This window comes from Ciconia boyciana, chromosome 1 (assembly GCF_034638445.1).
Source record: "Ciconia boyciana chromosome 1, ASM3463844v1, whole genome shotgun sequence".
Taxonomy (NCBI): domain Eukaryota; kingdom Metazoa; phylum Chordata; class Aves; order Ciconiiformes; family Ciconiidae; genus Ciconia; species Ciconia boyciana.
Genome location: NC_132934.1, coordinates 37,525,579 through 37,543,923, shown reverse-complemented (window position 1 = coordinate 37,543,923; position 18,345 = coordinate 37,525,579). Strand labels below are relative to the sequence as shown.

The window sequence follows — 18,345 nt, the reverse complement described above, 5'->3', positions numbered from 1 at the left end:
CTCAGCCTTTTGTCATCAGCCTTGGAAACCACATTATCATAAATCTGGCTGCTTGCTGAGGCTGCAAGTGAGGCACTGCCTCCCTCAGGAAACCCACCTGCCTGTGTTCTTCTGGAAAGGCTGGCTGGTTTGTTCCAGGATTGAAAGGGTTTTTTCTCTTCCCCATAATACCAAAAGCAGGGAGGTAGAGGGAAGTGTTGTATATGCAATTCTGTCAGAGTTGCAGAGTCCAATACAGCTGGTTTAACTAAGACTCCCAACTAAGTTTTCTGGTGGGAACTCTCTATGCATACAGTAGGTGCAGCTTACAGGGGGAACAGGACGCACGATTATAAATTAAGTTGAGGTCTTCCATTTAATTCAGCCCTTTAAATACATCTGTCAACCATTTACTTGGGCATCAATGAGCTAAGACATCTTACTGAATATGGGGGACAGGAGGTACTAGAGCAGAAACGGAGGGAAAGCAAGACCGCAAGTTGATGTATCCAACAGCCTGCCCATTCGTTTAACTTGTACACCCCTTTAATTGCAGAGTGCACCTATGTGAACGTGATCCATAGCGACCTATAAAGGTATCATGAGAAGAAAAAGTATCTAGCCAGACTACATATATTTAAGAATTCTACTAACATTTTATGGAAGGTTTTTTGTTTGTTTTTAGAAGACACCAAACTTTATCTAATAAAAGACACCATAAATTGAAGTTTTCTATTTTATTAAACATATCTTAGGACCTTATACTTTTAGGTATACTGGAAAAACTTTGTGGGTTGTTTGGTTTTTTGTTGTTTTTTTTTTCGGTCTACCTGCCACCTACATATACACAGAATTACAAAAGACTGAATCTTACAGATTACACTTTTTCAAATTTGTGTGAAAATTACTACAGGAAAGAATAAATTTCTCTTTGTGGCAGATATAATGTTATCTTGTTTAGAACCATGTTTAACAATAACTTACCATTTTCAGGTTGAGTTTTTTTAAGTGAATCTATGAGAGTACTGACAGCTTTTAAAACAAATATGATTTCTGTTACTTGTTGCCTACAAAGGGAAAAATGCAAACAGTCAACTACTCATTTTTGTCTCAAGAATATAAGTTTTCTTTGAAACTTAGACGACATTTAAAAAAAACCACGTAATGGAAACAGCTGCAATGAAGCCTACCAAAAAAAGGATATTTAGAGATTAATGTTATAATTTGTCTTTAGCTTTCCCACCATCATTGTTGTTGTCTCAGCTAGGATAGCTTTAAATTTGATACTGGAAACAGTAACAGCATACACATCTCTATCTGAAAATACTCATGTACATGATTAACTGTAACATGAGAAGAATCAATTTCATCATTCATAATCAAAACCTTCAAAAATTAAGTGAAATTTAAATAAGTTCCCATTTTAAAGAATTTCCTGGTACTTTAGTCAATTTTTCTGTTTCAAGAACGATTACTTCAGTAAGGATTCACAATGTTGCTGTTTGGATATTTTATCTTATTTTCGAGGAGACTCTCCACCTCTCAATTTAGAAACTATACATAGCTCTACTGGGAATAAAGGAAAATCAGGTTTCAGAACTATTATGTTACAGATATAAGAAACATTGTTTCAGTAACTGAAAATGTTAGTTACTAAGTCACAGTCCTATTGTCTATGTAACAGCACTGAATACGACCTTTATTATTTAAAGCTTTTTCAACAAAAAATTGGTATCAACATTTTCTTTGAAATGTCTTCCCCACAAAAACATTTCCCTGGCTTTAAATTTCACCCCCCCACACACAATATTTTTTTAATGATTGAGTGATATTTTGAATGCAACCTTTTTCTCATAAAGTACTGGTAATACCTTGCATTTCCTAAAGGCAATGTACATACCGTGGAAGAGGACATTTGCCACTCAACCTCTCATCTTCTATGTAGCGATGTAATACATCCTGTGACCTTTTCAAGAGCACAGAAAGTGCCATTCTAGAGATGTAGCCTTCCTGAGGAGTTGTGACTTTATTACTGAATGAAAACTGGAGCAGTGTTTCAAAACACACCTTAGAAAACTCCTCTCTCATTCGAATATCTATTTCGGCTTCTGTCAAAGTAAAATATCATATTAATTGTGCAGCATGCATGCCAATACACTAAATGTTGCATTTCAGTCAGTTTATTATATTTTGCAAAAAGGTTATCGCTCCTCTAGTATTAAAAAAGATTAACAGTGATATGAACAAATATTAAGAATACATTCTAAGAAGAGGTGACTGTGCAATAATCACAATAGTTCCAAAAATAAAAGATAAAATATGCAACACATTCAGTAACGTGTTACCTACTTGACATTGCTTTAATAATAAAATATATGAAATCAATTAAACAGTTCTACATCATAAGTACTAATATTTGGTATTGTACAATCCAAATATTTTTCTCTGTAGTGGCGTATGTCCATTTTTTTCATCTTTCCCAAAAAACTATAAATGTTTTTTCTCAAAGGCAGATAAGGTATTTGGTTAGGTACACCATATAGTTACGCTAAGGTCATTTAGTTTTTAGGAACAGGATATTATGTCTGTCTTACAATTGTCTGAAATTATTGTTAGAACTGTTTCAGCAGGCACAATGCAAAACAAACTACGTAGAAAGAATAAATATAAACTAACACAAGTACAATATTATATATGATACTGACCAAGAAGTAAGGAAATAATTTTTAAAAAATTGCAAGGAATGCTCGGCAACTTCCATGAAATAAAATATAATTTGTAAAAACAAGCTGGATATGAAACAGCCTATACTGAGTACATGCCATGGAACTTCAAGTCTTTATCAGAATAAGTACTATCAACATTTTCATGACTTTCTAGTAGATTTGAACACCGTATCTTTTGTTATTCAGGTACCATACCTGTAAAGGAGGATGACTGAGAATGTATTGAGCCTTTATTGAGCATAGTCATTATCTGACCAACAAATTCCTTAGGAATAAAATTAGCATATGGCAGTATCTCTGTGCTGATAAGCTGCACCACCTAAAATAAATGAAATATATTTATGTTGGTTTTCTGAATATTTAAGTTGTAATTCTAGTATGAAGAAGACAGAAACATTAAACAAGAGACATGCCTAATGAAACTTCACAGAATTTTCCAATGCTAGCTTTTAAAATTTGCAGATATGTCAAAAAATTGTGGTCTTGTACGTAACATCAAACTTGAAATAATACATTTTTTTCCCCCCACTTTTGTCAGAGTTTCTGAAGCAGTTATCACTCAGATTTCCACTGACATTTGAAGTATATACTTCAAATCGAATTTATGGTTTTGAAAAGAGAAGGTCTAGCATTAGGAATCTCCCTCTCCCTCCACCCAATTCAATATCCTCACTCTGACATTAACACATATATCACATGCTTACAATGTGACATCTGCAAAGCAGAACAAGTGAGTTAATTAGCTAAACAAGCTTAAGGCAATGCACAGTAACTGAAATGCTTTCTATCCATGGTCTTGATGCTCCCATTCGGGAACAAGGTGGGTTTAGATCTCTACAAATTAATGCAGTAGATCTCAGAGTTCTGCTCACTGCAGACAGAACCGCTCCCGCTTTTCATCCAGAAATCTTTGTGTCCCAGCTGCCATGCTGGAGAGATGACAGGCGATCAAGCCCACAGATATTGCATGTCTTCTCTGCAACTCCTTTTCCTTTGTACCCCTAATCCCTGGTCTGCCACGTCTCTTTGTCCTGGAGTGAAAGGGGACCTGTCCTTCTTCATTCCAAGTATCATCAGCTCTTAATTTTCTTTGGCCTTATCCAACCAAACGTGATCTCTGTTACAATTACAGCGGTCTCTGTACTGCGCAAAGAGGCAACATTTCTTCATTTATGCCCAAGCTTTTCAGTATTGAGAACACATCTAGAGGGCAACAACATCATTGCTGACTGAATGCCCCTCCCTCAATACAGAAAGCACTCACTTTAGGTTTGTTGGCTTCCTCCATGATTTACAATTACCTATGTAATTGCTTGGGAACAGCATAGTAAGTAAGAATTAGATAATGGGTTAGAGGCAGAAACACATTCTGGTTTAGCCACCCTACACTGTTTTGAACTTGAGTGGACAAGAAGTAGTTTTTGGCAGGCCACTTCCTACTTTTTGCTTAACTCCGAAGCAGCCGAATTCTGAGCCTATGAATTTCCTGTCTTGTTTTCAAAAAGGAAAACAGTATGACAGAAAAAACAATGAATGGGTAACTTTTCAAAAAATTATTTCAGAACCAAATGCAATCCATGAATGTCACTATCTCATTATGTTCAACAGTATATTTGTTATAGCCTCCTTACCTCAACATCAATACTCTCATTCTTCTGAAATTCTTGAATTGAGAGATTATCAGGAGGTGTACTAAAAATAAACATACTACATTATACTTTTAAATTCACAACATGTGTAAGGAGATAAGTATGGGAAAATGCTTCACATTTAAAGTTATTACATGCATCAAGTTGGTACTATTATATGGTAATGATTAACATTTTAGAATAAAATCTTATGAATAATGATGGCAAACATGATTCAAAGGAAAAAAGTAGTAGAACACTAAAATTGAAGAGTTACAACTGATGGACCTGATTAAGGACTTGCATCACCAACACCATTTTTCATATGCATCTCCAAGTAATCTCTCTTGTCTTGTATGTGCAAAAGTCACAATATCTGTTTAGATGAGTCTGTGAAGGTATCATCGGGGATCACAGTTTATTACATTTTACTTTTTCTCTCACTTTGCAAGATAAGAGACTTTTGATTTTCAGCAGCACATCTGTAGAAAAACCTGATTTTAATTTTACATTTTCTTCTGCATTAATGAAACACACTTTTCATTAATGGGACATTACTTTGTCTTTTTCCTTGATAACTGAAATGATATATTTGTTCTCATTCTTAATGAATTTTATGAAGAGACAAACCCATTTTACAAACAATAATTCTGAAGACATTCAGAACTTTCTGCAGTTCTTCCACTGTATATAAAAATTTATTTACAGATGAAATGTCCAGAAGTGATTCAACCATGAAAATTACCAAATACTTTACAAGATTCTACCTTACCTGCTTGTAAATTTGGAAATCTTGTATCATTTGATTGGAAATTTTATGCCAACCATCAGTCATGCAGTTTTCTCTGGTGAAGTTTTATCTAATTTATTGAGTCCTTCCTTGTACTTACTGAACTACCTGTTCAGTGAATTCAAATTTCTTTCCTTTGCTGGATTATGCTTCTGCTGAGTTATTGGGCCAAGTTCCTCAGGACAGAAAGAGTGAAGGCCTCCTACTTAGACAGCAATCAACTACTTCAGCTGATGTGCCTACATCAGTGTTTTAGTTTGGATCAGACATGGGCTTTTCAAGCTAAACTTTTAGACAACCCCATTTATAAACCTTGGTTCATGCCTGGTCTTAGAGTGCATAGAACTGGATTCATTTTCGATGAAACTAAACCAAAAAATGTACTCCAAGCTCTTGTAGATGCTTCTATGATAGGAAGCCAGACTAGAGCTACTCTGAAATAAAACACCTGAAGTGAGCACTCTGTAGGTGATGGGTCCTCATCATGAACTGTTTTGCTTTACAGATCTGCTTCTACTGCACTTTGGCAGGGGGTAAATCACAGAAGGTACTTCACATAATAGATAAACTCTGAAATACCTTGCTTATAATCCCATAATCATAGGATTGCCTGCTAAAATCTACACAGATTCAACATAGAGATAGTAAAATTATTAGAAGAAAAATCAAATATGAGCCAATGACCACCTGTGGTACAAGAACTTTCTGAGCTATGTAAATCGGAAGGCTGAAGGAGCATATCATGAAAATATCACTATGTGGTCACCTTGCACTCTTCCTTAGGTATCCCACTAATCCCACAGAAACAGCACATAGGTCTAGATATGGGTCTGTTCTGACCTAGTTACGCTGTTCTCATTTTCCTGACATAGAGCAGAGGTCAGAATCCTCATGCCTATGTCTCTCTGAAATTTCAAGACAGTTGAAAAACCCACTGGATAGCGGGTTCAGTTTCTCCATAGTGTCCAATTTACACTGAAGGTAACATGTTACTAGAGCTAACTGAATAACCAGTAGCATTAACAACAAAAATCAGAGACAAGGCGCTATATAACATCAATCTAATTTCATATATTAAATTCTCTCCTGTTCCCATAATTTTACTTTTTGCCTTTTTAAAATAACTATATAACATCTTCAAGCTGAGGAACAGTTTGGAAATTTGACCACTTGAAAGGAATGGTTAGAAATATTAGAATTAAGATTGCCTGTGGTACTTCAACTTGCTGCTATTGTGTATGCTTGTGTGTTACGATGCATCTTAAATTAGATGATGCTTTTTTTTTTTCCTCCAGAGAAACCATCTGATTAAGTACACAGGATGGTCACTACTGAGAAGGAACAAAAATGATAGGGTCAATCTGCCACAACATTCCCTGCCTAATTTATGGCATCATAGGCAGATGCAAAGAAAAGAGAGCTCTGGACTGAACAAAGAACCAAGCTGTTCTGTAAGCAGAGGAATCGGTGCAGTATTGTAGTGACAAGCAGACTGGCATCCTTTGGCTTATTTCCAAACTCCCTCCCCAGCCCCCAGCTTTGCCTCCACCCCATGTCCCTCCCCGGGAAACAACAGACATGGTGGGTAGTTCAGAGCTAAGCACGTGGTCACTGGCAAGGCAGCTGCCAAATATACGACTGTGGACCTGTGCCAGCCTTGTCCTCATAAGGGTACTCGTCTGGGCCCGTCTTCTCCATCCCACTGCCAATTTTAAGGAAAGGTTTAAGAACTTTGGAGGCTTCTAAATCTCATTCAAATCTGGTTAGTTTAGCTAACGGGTTCCCCCCTGCACAGCACTCCTATATGATGCTGACCAAGTCAAATAAGATTTTTCCAAGATAGGCTTTTTCTCCCCCACCTTCTGGGTGCTTAGCATGAGACACCTGAAGTTCAGTCTGCATACCTACAGCTACTTTTCAGTTTTTGACAATTATGATAGTATGTACCAAAGTTCCTGCTTGAAAAATACATATATACCCCTTCCTCAAAGGGACTTTATGTAGATAACTTCACCACTGTCTGTGAAACACTCAAGTATTACATGTATGACTAGAAAAAACCCAAAGAAGAAAATATTAAATACTGTATTTATTATTGGTTTGTGTGGTAGGCAGTCAGGAAGTTTGAAGTGATATGTTGAAAACAAAGAATAAAATAAAATATTACGTAGCTGTTCAGTCAGTACCTTTTGTAACATATAAAGAAGTTAACTATGCAAACCCTTAAATAGTAATGTAATCTATTATGATGCATACAAATGCAGATCATGTTGAAATACATGGGAAGCTTTCATTCTGACACTTCCTAATTTACGACTGACTGACTCTCTGAGCTGAGCTTTACTTTAAAGAGGTGTTAAAACCTTTCTGTCCAGTCATCCATATCTGATCTGCCATATATGCTACAGATTATGCTACATACTTGTTCATGTAGCAAATTACTCCCAAGGAAATAGATTTTTGTAAGTAAGGTGTCTATATGAAACATCTGTCTAGGGGCCAAAAGCTTTGCTGGTCTGATGCAATACAGCCAAACTGTACTGGAAGGGTCAAGAGCCAGGGAAGGTAAGAGGCAGTGCGATGCAGACTGTTGCTATGTGCAGGCTTTCCTAGGCACAGAGCTCCCAGCCACTGCCCACTGTCTAGGGAGGGCTTTAGAGCATAACAACAAAGAGCTAACAGCCACCCAGAGTCCTGCTGTGCACAGCAGCACTCTGCTCTGAAGCATCTTTTTGGAGAGTATTGATTTAATTCCCTCATGTGAGCACAGACTTCTGCTCTAGTAAATTATATATATACACACGTTTGTTGAATTTTATTTTATATAATGGCTTGACATGCTTTCATGAAAGCCTCTGGGAAAGAAGAATGTTATGAAATAATAAACAGACGAGGCTCTTACTAGAAGACAATTTTGTATAAATTAAGTTACATGAAATGTATTAATTTTTAAATGCCATTTTGATTTATAATAAAAATCAAGATTATTGAGCCTCCTCAGCTGTAGCTTGCTTTAAAAAAGAAAAAAAAAAAAGCTGAAGCTTATTGCTTGGAAGCTGTTAATTCTCTATGACAGTAACATTTTCCTTTTTCATTTACCTGGGCTCTTTTGGCTATATTTGAAATTTCTTGATGTACAAAGCTGCAGAGACCATTTCTGCTGTGCTTTGTACTTCTTAAACATCAATGAGTATCTGCTCTCATTCAGCCCCATAGCTGGCTTGAAAACCTGTTTCTGTCCAAAAGACAGAAGCAAAACCATGCAGAGGAGGTTCACTATTTTAAACACAGAGATTCACAAAGCTTTAATTTAAGGGTTCTAACCACAGTGACCTCTTGCCTAACCAATGCCAACTCAGTTTCACTGGTGGAAGCAATATTAGGCTATGTATACATGTGATTTCTAGGACCACAGTGATTAGAAGAATTATGAGTTAGATTAGAAAAATTTTTGAAGTGTTGATTAAAAATGTAGAACATCAGTGAAACAGGAAGAGTTCTACCTTTCTACTCTATCCTCAGCCAGGCAGAGACTTCAAGAATGTGCACACAAAAATGAGACAGTATGCACTGGGATATTTTAATGAACAAAGCTAAAGGGAAAAACTAGCCAAATCAGTTATGCAGTGTTGCTAGGAGGACTGACTGCAGTAAGACATTTCCAAGTTTTACAGAGATGCAGGTATTTCATATTTAGAACCATTCCAGCAGTGCTAAGTCAGCTTTGAAGAATAAGGGTTTGAAGGGCAGGTACAAAAGGAAGACATTTACCTAGGTTTGCATGAAGTCTGGACAGATAATAGCATGGAACATGTAGAACACTAAATAGTGGAAAGTGTGGAGTATGAAAAGGTATACAGGAGTGAAGAAAGAAAAGTAAGTTTCTTTGTGACAAAAACATTTCCGTTTCCTTGAAGCAGAGCACTTAGGAAAAATTACAGAATGCCAGCATAAGTAGTAAATTTTCAGTTCTAACTGAATACATCTAACTGTATTCCTCTCACAAGGGGTGACATGTTGGATAACAGTAAAAATCCAGATAATGCAGTAATGCCGTTACTCTGTCTCGCTGATAGCCTCCTGGGGTGTCTCTGAATTGCATTTTCCAAATTCTTTGCACTCCAGAACCTTTTCAATCCATGCTGGTCTTCAGCAGCGCAGGCAGATTTGTACACTTCTGCACACTTAATAAACCCCCTGCCCTGCATGGCATATTCGCAAGTTGGAAAGCCACCAGGGTTGACTGACTCACAGTTGCAGTAAGCCACAGTTATGGTCAGCAGGGTCACTAAAACCAAGTCAAGTTTACAAGTCACTAATCTAACTAAGAGCACAGGGTGCTCTCATCTTCTCATCTGTGCCTTGGTTAATTGATTTTGGTGATACAGACAAAAATCCAAGCACTACAAAAATTTCTAAAAACACAACCTATTGTTAATATAAATAAGTCAGGGAACAGACTGAAAAACAGCTTTTATACCACCTAGCTGGCCTAAAATAAAGGACCAACATGGACAGCTGGAAAGGAAAGTACATTCCCATTGCCTTCTCCTATAATCTGAAGGTTCCTCAACTCAGTGATAAATTTTAGTTGTTACTTTCAAAACAGTGGCTAGATTCTCCCAAATTACTCTGGAATAAGACACCACTATGTTTAACATGTATTTTCTATTAGAACTATAACGAAGAAAAAAAAATGAAAGAACACAGTAAGTTTGAAAATTCTTAATTCAATTTACTTAGAAATGGAACAATACAAATGTAAGAGACTGACTATACTGCAATTACAATCCACAAAAAGACACAATTTAGAAAATTCTAACACAAAAGGGACAGGTTGCCCTATTTGCCAAGGCTAGTTTCACAGCGTCTTGCACATAAGTGCAGAACTTAAGCAAAGGAAATCAGAAGAGAATTACCTCAACATGGGGAACTTCCACAGCTATCTCTAGAGCCCTCCTTGCATCACAGTGAGAGAGGCACGCTTCAGGAGCATTGTGGGGAGGAGGAGGAGGAGGAAGAGGATGAAGAAAAGGAGAAGTGACTGCTATTACTAATTGTCCTGACTACTGGTATGAGGCAGATGTACTCCCTTCTTAGCTTTAACTTTTTTTAGGACCACAAGGCTCAGGCTGATAGAGGGAACAGAAAGGCTATCTATCCTAAAGCTACTAAGGGATAGGGCTCTAACTGTAAGTGGGAGAACCGTGCACTTGGGAAGACAAACTGCGATTTAGAAAAAGATGGAGATTAGTGGGGGGCAAAAACCCCAGTGCCAAACCAGACATTCAATAGCCATACAACTATATAAGCAAAAGTCATCTACTCATAACAAGCCGGGAAAAAGTAATGATAATGGCCATTAATTATAATAACAGGCCAAATTATCCTGCTGTAGCCAAATGGTTCTATAAACCACCAGCCTATTTTTAATATTTTAAATTCTTTTGAACCTTAAAGCTTCTAAGTGAGAGAACAGAAAAGTTTCATATAATTTTTCTGAGAGCATCTTTAATTCTGATGAAAGTGCTGATCCCTAAAACATATTTTGTATGTAAAATTATAGAATACACTCTGGTCTCTAAAGAGGTAAAACCAGACTTAAGCAAAGACAGACAAGTTTTAGGGCATCATAAATATTCACAGAAGTACTATTTTTCCTTTACCTCCAGAGAATATTCGCCCATGTATGACAGCTGCCAAAAGCTACTAGAATTAACGCCAACAGTGATTGTTTCTAGCAAGCAACATGTTAAGATGGAATTTCTATGGTTGGAACAACTTTCAAGAAAAGTATAAATCACTCACTGTAAATTAAGAAAAATAGACAACATATTTGGCCAAAAAGGTCATGCAGATGATAGTGGATTATCTTGAATTACATTGAAGATCTGTGATAATCTCACTTCCCTGGATTTATGCATTATTAATACCCAAAAACTGTAGCAGTGCCAGTTTGGGTCAGCTAAAAACATGCAAAATGGGTATGTTTAATCTGTTTTGCAGATATTTAGGAATAATTAATTTATAGCAAATAGTAGTACATATTCCCAAAGTAACTTCTAAGTGAACATATATTCTTCTACAATAACCTGAAAAACCTTCATTTTAATTTTATAAACCCAACAATGATATTGATTATAAGGTGTTAGCTGATCTAGACTGTCTGTCTCAGAATGGAAGCAGGACTACTAACCACAGCTGAAAACAAAACCAAGCAAAGATTATTTTAAATTAAAGAAACAGTGAAGCATCAAAACAAAAACTTGGATGATTAAAGTGTCTTTTATGTAGTCTTGACGAGCTTTTTTATTTGAAGGTCCTCCTATTTAATAATATTTCTTTGAAGTAAATGCAAAAACAAAAGAAAGGTTTTTCATTCAATTGTCACGTAACCCTACTGATGAAATTCCCAAACCATTCATTATTATAAACATTTTCACTAACGGATGTGTCTCTAAAATTAAGTTTCACTGGTATTTGGTTTTTGTCTGTTTTGGGCAAGCTGCTATTTATTCATCGTTAGTAAATACAGCTGTGTTTGGTTGCTGATTTTTGTGTGTTTGAAAACTATACACACACAAATACACAGCATATTAGTGTTCGGTACAGAACAACCCTACCGTTTTCTATTAAAAAGAAAGATTAATTTGTTACTGAAATCAGCATACACACAGAAAATCAGGGAATTAAATTTTTCATATTCCACATTGTCCTTTAATCTGAGACACTATTAGATATATTTAAACTACTCCTAAAAGATGCTTACTCACAGACGTTCACAGAAAATGGAAATTCCATACCGCTCCTAAGCAATCTTCTACAATACCTAACCTTCCTTACAGTAAAAGTTTTCCTTAATGTCTAACCTAGATAATCTTTGCTGTACTGAAATCCATTTTTACCCATTCTCAAGGGACAATAAAAATTCTTCTCTGGAGCAATCTTCTGCTATTTTCTGAAGATCTATCATGTCTTCCTAATGATATATTCTTTTGGTTGAACAAACTAATAGATCAGATTGTCTAAGTCTCTGATGGTTATTATTTTTCACTTCTGGACTTTCTCAACATGCCCACATCTACAGTGTTCCATTCTTGAGAGACTATGCATGTACTTATACATCTGCCTGTGTGTCTAGTTATAAATCTGACTACTTAGCTACACTTTTCACAAAGTATTATAAATAAAACATGGTTAATTATTAAGGTGCAGTCAATTTATCTTGGGTAGAAACAAATGCAAGATAACTATGGGCTTCTAAGTGAACAGTAACGTAAGAAATAATTTTCCAAAATTCATAGTAAGTGGAATATTTCAAGATGGAACTCAAGAGAAATACATATAGTTAATGCTGTTCACCTTAACTAAAAAAAAAAATCTGTTCAAAGTGAAAAAAAAAGGAACAAGTTGAGTACACATCAGTAACTCTCTATGAAATCTACAGTAAACATCCTTGGGAGTCCATACAGAATTCCCTGGCCTGGTCAGAAAGGCTATGCCTTGTATTCAGAGGTCAGTTGAGCTCTTTCTTGCTCTGACATTTCACCTTTTGAATGAAGTTTTTTCTACTACTTTCTAAAAGTATACTTTTTTGAAGTAGACAGACTGGTTACCTTCTTTTCTTCATTCATTAAAATAATTTTCAGATATCAAATATCTCTAAAGGTAAGGCTATTTTTACTGAACTTTACTGTCACATTTAGTAAACAAATTACTTACAAATATTTTCCAGTTTTGGGGGGAGGAAAAAAAAAAAATGTGTTTACCTTTTGGTGAATAAAAAGTCTTCAAAAGTATTTGCTAGCTCTGGCCACATACTGTCAAATTTTCCAGAAGATGCATGCTGCCTTGCAACAGGTAGTCCAATAGAGAGAACTTTGAGAAGAGAGGAAACAGCTAGCTTCCATGTGCTTTCAGAAGGGCAGGAATATTTCAGACTAAGAGGTATTCTTAGTGTCTGCAAAATGAAAGTTAAAACAAAATTCATAGTTGCTCAGACAAATCTAAGAATACAACTGGTTTCTGCAGAAGATCTTGGCGGACACCGTCACAGATGATAGTACACATCCCTACCTTTTCTGCTGGTATATGAGATGCTCTTTTAAAAATATAAAGATCATTTACCATATACCAGCTGGCTAAAGCACAGGTCTGTTGCCAAGTACAAGGTTAGAAGTCAGAGTTGATCCATTACCAATTACACTATGAAATTACATACTAATTTTCTTTTTCTGTATTGCCATCCACCATTTCTGCTAAGCCTGAAAAATGGGCTTTCCTAACATGTAACAGCTTGCAGGCAGTTCGTTATCATGAGTGTCTTCTGGAGAGTTTAGTCTCGTTCCTAGAAAGGTATCCCAAGTGCTTCCATAGTAAAGAAAAAAAGCCTCATTAAACTTTTCCTAATATGCAAAAGTAAAACTGTATACATAACCACTGCAAGATACCTGGTCATTGCTGATGCCCCCAATGCTTTTAGTGAAATCTGATTTGAGGAAAGCAAAAGGAGGAAAGACTCACTTGTTGCTCTCAAGAGTGAGTCAATTGTAATTAACTCTCTATTGCCAAAAATTATGAGAGCTAGGATCTAATCCTAGAGATAAACAGAATATTTTCTTCTGCTGCTATTGTTCATAGGGGTCAAATCTAATTCCAACATCAACATGGGCTTTAGAGACATGAAAAATCATTTAAAAAACATTTTCATCCACTGCAATAGATCACATTATTATCAACTGTGAACATTAAAGAAAAGTGGTGTTTAGATCAGTTTCACTGATCCCATTAAAACAGAAGTGGAAAACAACTGCATTAACTTTGAGATGTAAATATTTAATTCATAACATATTCCAAATAATACCACATAACATAATGGTAAATAATACCATATTTTAAACACATTCAGGTTTCTGAATTTCACTACAGGAACAACCTGATGTCAGCCAAGTCATTACAAACAAACCTAGGTCGCATACATTTTTTTCCAGACATTTACTACTACTTCTGTTATTTACCAAACTTATTTGCCAAAATGGAAACAAGGTCAAAAAAAGTTAAGAGTTTGGCAATTTCACTTTAAAGGCACATTTGTGCGCCCGTAACATTTCATAGCTATGTCAATGACACAAAAAGTAATTAAAAGCAAATCAAAAGTAATAGCTAGAGCACACGTCCCCAAAGTATATATGACAGTCTACAGAAATTGGTCGTTGGCCTTCAATGCCCTATTTACTAAAAGGCCTGCTTATCAGATTCAGGTGCATAATACTTTCAAAGATTAATATTTTGTGGCCTACACATTTGTTAATTTTTATATTAACACTGAAATACTGATGCTGATGTTATCCAGCTAAAGAACAATACATATAGCCTAATCAATAGCCCTGCAACTTCAAAAGAAATTACTATCTGCTGCTCATCTGCATAAAATATCGATTTATTTACTAAAGCTTTAAGCTTCCCAGAAAGTGTTTATCAACACTAGCTCAAATAAAACTCATCATTTTCAATATAAGCTCATTAAATTCAGAGCATACGCAGGACAAACTTGTACCTTAATAATGTTCTGAAGAACTTTCTCTGTTACCACAGCTTTATGGCAAGCTGTCTTTTGGTATAAGTCCACAACAACTTCCAGTGATCTCTCAGCAAATGGTACGTAATTCAATGCTACCCATTCCGCCTAGGAAAAGAAATTAGTGAATTACTGAAGTATATGTGAAAACATATTAATTAAGGAACAGAAAACGTATGTTTTGCATTGAACTCTCAGTTTAATGCATGCAAGGTGTGCTAAGAATATGGTCCAAGCAACAAAACTGCAAATACAATGTAGTCTGACTATGAAAATGTACTCTACGTTGAAGTAAAGTACATTTAAGTAGGATAAATGTTGCAGTCTAGGCAAGGCAACTACATTAGGACAATCTTTAAGGAAATTTAACTCACCGGTGCAAATAGTTGTATCTAGTGTGATTCCATTGTGTTGCAGGACAAATAGAATAAGAAGAATTAATACATACATAATAGTTACCTCTTCGATTACAGTGAATCAGATGCTCATGCTTAGTGAACAGCAGAGTACATAGATAAAAAGAATTATTGAATGTCCCATTTCTCTACAGCACGTGCAATTCAAAAATTTGCAGCTTGAAGGAATTTTCTCCATTCAAAATTATGGTGTCTTTCTATTAAATTTGGTATCACATGTAGGACAAGTTATTTTAGATTAACTCAGTGGACAAATTCAGACCTTCCTACACGGAGGAATACAAAGTATAAAAGCAAAGTAGAATTCAAAGGGAGCAAACGAAGATGACAAAAGCATGTAAAAAATACTAATAAATTAACTTATTACTCAACATGCACAGTGAAGTTTTTACAGATGGAATAAATGCATCTTGCTAAACAACCTGTATCTGAAGCTGAATTGGGTTCACCAGCCAAGTGAAACAAAAGAGATTTCTAATTAATTACCTGATTATACTTTGCATTTGCAATGTGCTTTGTTTCCAGCTGTCCATACTGTGGAGGCTTGCAGGAAAACTCTACAAAGGCCAACAGCTGGTCAAAGATTGCAGGATACATTATCTGCATACTTTCTGAGCCCACACATATAGCCTATACCAAAAGAAAATACAAAAGCTTAATATTTATCTTGAGCTTCCCATTCAAAAATCTGCATCAGTGCAAGAAGCTCCTAAAGAAAAATTCCCATTTAAGACTATGCAAGAGTCATGCTGTACAGTCATGCTGTATAGAGAGTGTATAGTTCTAACAGTTTAAGGAAACTAAGTTTTGGTTTTTTGTTAAAGTGAATTAAGTGGCAAGATACCTGGGCATATATAGTTTAGTAAATACAGCTATATAATTTCATCCAATAAAAGATACCTTTTCTTTACAAACTCATTTTGCTGTCATGTCAAAGCAAAGTCTTATATAAGTCTTGTCTGTTGATCTCAGTCACATCTTCTTTAAGTTCTACTTCAAGGAACATTTAAATCTCAGAAGTAATTCATACAAGATTTTTGTAAGTATTTAAAATTGTGTCTTACAGAAAGCAACATAAATAAAATGAGAATGATATGATTTTTGGTATAGCTGAATCTCATAATCTTGCTTTAAAATGGAAAACATTTCAGGAAGAGTGTACTTAGATGATGTCAGTGAAATATCATGTTGTCATAGGCTAATGATTTCCTGCTGCAATACAAATCCCAAGGCAATCTTGGGACATGTATTTTCAAAGCCAGATACAATGATTCTATGAAGTTACTCCAATTATTTTCTGTCATTTAAAATGTCTTGCTTTTCCTCCCACAGCTTCGAGAAACAGTCTATTTATTGCTCCGCAAAAAGACCTTGTGCTTGTACTGTCATTTTTCTCTGGGGAGGAATCAAACCCCTTTTTCATTAACCACAGATCATCCACGACAAGTTGTGTCTGAGCTCACTCAAGGTGCCCACAGCTCCGAAGCTGTTTGAGTGCAGACTCCATGCTGGGGCTGTGTCAGGAGCTTTGGCAGTCGATGGGCTAGCAAATATCCTGAGTCCCCAGCCATGACAGGGAGCGAGCCAAGGGCCTACAGGCACTGTCATCACTAGATCACCCTAAAACCTAGCTGCACCTTCAGGCAATCTACAACCTGCAGCAGAGCACCCCATGAATCCTCAATGGTCTTTCCCTTTTCCTCAGCTTCCTGCAATTCAAAATGCATGTCTAACACTCAAAAAGCTTCATCAACATTACGAATATAGTGCAGCACTCCTAAAAAGCCATACTCTTTTTCTGGTGCTCAAGTTCACGACTGTACTGAACTCTGAAAAAGATGCTTTGTTGCTAGATACTCACCTGTGTGGCAGGAGACTAAAAGGTTAATTGGTGATCTAAAAGTATTCAACACCATGTAAAGCAATTTCAGCTGATATGCTGCTGCACTAAAATTTTAACTGCACTAAATTTTAACAGGTTAATGCAAGATTACATATCTATTAGAAAAGGTATAATAAATGATTTTATGTACCAGCACATGGATTAGAAAGAGAGCATCCACAAACCCCTGGAGAGCTTTTGTACAGATGCAACTTACTTGCACAGGTGCAACTTACATTACCCACAGAAGACTATCTTAACATCTATAATGGCAAAACTTCAAAATACATTTGCCATTCACTCCACATTGTTAGATTTTTATTATTGTTATTATTTTTCATTTCAGGATCAGTGGAACAATTTCAGATGCTACTTTTTCTGTACTGGTGAACAAAAGCAATAACTACTTCCTATTTGAAGTTTGTGCATGAGTAGCTTCTTATTCTTCATATTTTACGAAACTCTTGTAAAATTTTTATTTTACAAATGGAAGCATTTTCTATCCAGTCTACTGGGGTATTTTCAACTCTAAAAATTATCCATATAATATTAAAAAAAAAAAAAAAGACGGATTAGGTCACTTAGTTTTGAAAATTCATCTAACTAGAATTGCTTTTCAAAGAGGTTTATGCTTCTGACTGACACAAGGTAACTTTTATCTAAGTGTACGAAAAACTCAAAAATAGCCTAGCAAACTGTGTGACAAAGGATGTTGAAAGTATCTTTAAGAGATACATACTTATTTACTTACTTAAGTAAAGAGACATGTATAAATCAAAAAGGAATGGTCAGGCAACAACAAAACACAAATAAACCCTAAAATAAAATACTCTGCAGATCATTGTTTGTTGTAAAAATTGATACAGTACTTTAGTTTCAGAAATTTATGCTTTAAAGCATTCCGGTACTAACCTTCACATTTTTTAATAGTTCATATTTATCTAACAACTCCCAGTGCAACTATTGTCATGGACTACTGTTTTCTTTTTTTTACAGCTCTCCATAGCAAATTCTCTACCATCTCTGCCAGTGTATGTAGGTATGGCCTTGAGTTTACCACACTCATATCTCAAGAGGTTTGTATCCATACTGCCTGCAGAGGCAGAATTCAAATGTATCTGATCCCCGAGTATGTATCTGTGTTCCTCTGTCTGATGAGCCAGCTGGCTCACTGTAGAGTTGACCCAGAGTCAATGGAGAGAGGCAGTGAAAATAATCAGAGAATCTGGGCTTGAGTACAAACTGTAGCTGAGCTACAGTGATGAAGCAGGCACTTACACTACAGCAGTGAAAGAGTGGAAAACAAGTTCTAATGAAGAATAAAAAGAAAACTAAGAACAAAACAAA

At 35.9% G+C, this 18,345-nt stretch overlaps 1 protein-coding gene across 8 annotated transcripts in view; it reads right to left on the bottom strand.

Annotated features, from left to right (window-relative positions):
• MON2 (MON2 homolog, regulator of endosome-to-Golgi trafficking) overlaps nucleotides 1-18,345 on the bottom strand; it is a 122,639-nt gene that overhangs the window by 48,088 nt on the left and 56,206 nt on the right. For 6 of the 8 annotated variants that reach the window (XM_072862735.1, XM_072862680.1, XM_072862717.1 and 3 more), the window contains exons 27-34: nucleotides 15,603-15,746; nucleotides 15,075-15,092; nucleotides 14,680-14,808; nucleotides 12,893-13,083; nucleotides 4,337-4,397; nucleotides 2,901-3,024; nucleotides 1,880-2,087; nucleotides 964-1,046 (exon numbers count right to left, since the gene is read on the bottom strand). In XM_072862735.1, coding sequence (XP_072718836.1) covers nucleotides 964-1,046; nucleotides 1,880-2,087; nucleotides 2,901-3,024; nucleotides 4,337-4,397; nucleotides 12,893-13,083; nucleotides 14,680-14,808; nucleotides 15,075-15,092; nucleotides 15,603-15,746 — 958 coding nt within the window. The remainder of the gene's footprint in view (nucleotides 1-963; nucleotides 1,047-1,879; nucleotides 2,088-2,900; nucleotides 3,025-4,336; nucleotides 4,398-12,892; nucleotides 13,084-14,679; nucleotides 14,809-15,074; nucleotides 15,093-15,602; nucleotides 15,747-18,345) is intronic. The other 2 variants (XM_072862689.1, XM_072862743.1) reach the window with 1 other exon arrangement.